A 2,119-nucleotide genomic window follows, 5' to 3' on the forward strand; every position below is an offset into this window, starting at 1 on the left:
TAAAAACATGAATAGCTTGCTTTTGTAAATGTAGTAGTTAAATTGATGTATTAATGTTTTGGTTATACCAGAACACTAAAGTATATATATTTGTTACCTCTGAAGAATATAAAAGAAGAAAACAATAATGGTAATATATTTTCATATGATCTTTTTCATATATGTTTTACTATATTCATTGCTCCATACCTCTATAATATTGCCAAATGTTATTAGAATACCCCATGGAAAATTTGAAGACAATCAAATAAGAATTAAAAAATCTGCAGGTTATTTTAGTGGATGATGTATTTTCCTGGTGTATGTTAACAAGGGCCAGGTTGCAGTGTGGTAGGTGCCCCTAGAGCCAACCACACTACAGTCTTACATTATTAGGCTTTATGTAACTCACTAAACTTTCTATTTTTGTCTTCTCATATGGTGTTCATTAGAATTCTCATCGCTGCTGTAATTTCTCCAAAAAGAAGTAAATTGTAAAAGTCATGGCAGAGTTCGTAGATTGATTTTATGCTGCATCCTTCTAAAAGCCGGCACTTGGATTGAGGGTACCTTTCAGTGCAGATTATAAAACAGTATGAACAGGTCCTCAATACAACTTGAGGTAGCTGCATCATGCTGTCAAATATGCTACCATTAGGTCTGGTATGTGGCACCTCAGCTGATTAGCTATGCCCATACTGACAACAGGAATTCTGGCAAAAGTGATGAGGAAAGGAATAGTTATGCAACATAGCAGAAAAAGGCAAACGGTCAACTGTGGCAGATTCATAGACATAGATAAGAGTGAAGTCAAGGCTGGAGGATTTAACAGCATATGAATCTTGGTTCCTGTCTGATTTATTGGGTCTGATTAGCCCATAAGATTAACTTCAAACTCCTTAAGAGGTGGGGCATAAAGTCCCTGAATGTATGAAAAAAAAAAAAATTGCAAATGTGACTGTCACTTATGAAACAACAGAGAGAGGATTCAGTATGATTAAAAACTACATTTAGCAGTGTAAAAATGAAAAGCAGTGACATGCAGCTACACAAGTTGTAGAGAAATGTATAAGTGTGTGTCTGATTTCACAAATCTTTATTGTATTTGTGTAGATTTTGCTTAGTTGATAACAAAAGGATTGACAAATAGCAGCAAAACTATTCAAACTACAACTTAGCTATGATTCTGTGACAAGAATGATTTAATATGGATAATAAAATAAATATGTTAACCTTAATAGAAGTGAAATAAACACAGACATATGAAACATTTCAGCACACGAAAAACTGGCCAGTGGATCGTTGGCATTTATTTGATTTCTCTTTTACTGGACATGATAGATTTTTAGACCACTGAGCACCATTTGAAGGAAATAGAACAGACAAAATAGAAAGTCTTATGTGATTAAAATGAACATAAATTTTACAAGAGTTGGTACTGGATACATCATCTCACACTACAACTGGTCTTCCATTAGTATTCTACCGAAAAAAGATACAGTCCACTAAAATGACTTGCGGATTGTAATTATTTACTTGATCGCTTCCAAACTTTGCATAGTGCTTTCTGATGTTAATAGTAGTGTCCTAGAGGTACAGAATAAAGAAAATTGAAAGTTGAGATTTTTTTAAACACTTTAGGAGTCAACCAGTTAATATTTGTACATAATGAAGGATAATGATATGTATTGTGTTGTCTGTTGACTGCCTATAATCTTTACCTTACATTATCCAATTTCCAGAGCCAACGTCAGCAGGCATCGGAGGAACTTTCAGCTGGCAGCCTTCAGGAGACTTGCAGGTTCACGTGGGAAGCCATACAGCAGTGGTGGAAAAGAAAGAGCAGGAGGACGTTGAGGTTATGAGCTCAGATTCCTCCTCCTCTTCTTCGTCCGATTCTCAGTGACAACACCAGTCTGGATGCCAGATTACCTGATATCCATATTCAGGACCATTCCAAAGATATCAAGTGTGTTTTGTATCATCGTGCAAGGGTGCGACATGAAGTGCCCCTTGGCCTCAGGAAAATAATTTCAGGCCCAAGCCAACATTGCTCTTCATTAGAGAAAGAGAACTTTGTGGAGTATTTGCTAAGTTTGTAAATAAGACTTTTGTCATGATCCAGTCTTCAAATGTACAT

The 2,119-nt window shown here is 35.8% G+C and overlaps 1 protein-coding gene across 2 annotated transcripts in view; it reads left to right on the forward strand.

Annotated features, from left to right (window-relative positions):
- The window catches only part of LOC119581617 (mediator of RNA polymerase II transcription subunit 4-like), a 6,872-nt gene extending 4,753 nt beyond the window's left edge, over positions 1 to 2,119 (forward strand). Inside the window, exon 6 of one of the 2 annotated variants that reach the window (XM_037929735.1) lies at positions 1,722 to 2,119. In XM_037929735.1, coding sequence (XP_037785663.1) covers positions 1,722 to 1,885 — 164 coding nt within the window. In that variant the 3' untranslated portion in view covers positions 1,886 to 2,119. The remainder of the gene's footprint in view (positions 1 to 1,721) is intronic. The other variant, XM_037929736.1, reaches the window with a different exon arrangement.

This window comes from Penaeus monodon, chromosome 15 (assembly GCF_015228065.2).
Source record: "Penaeus monodon isolate SGIC_2016 chromosome 15, NSTDA_Pmon_1, whole genome shotgun sequence".
Taxonomy (NCBI): Eukaryota; Metazoa; Arthropoda; class Malacostraca; order Decapoda; family Penaeidae; genus Penaeus; species Penaeus monodon.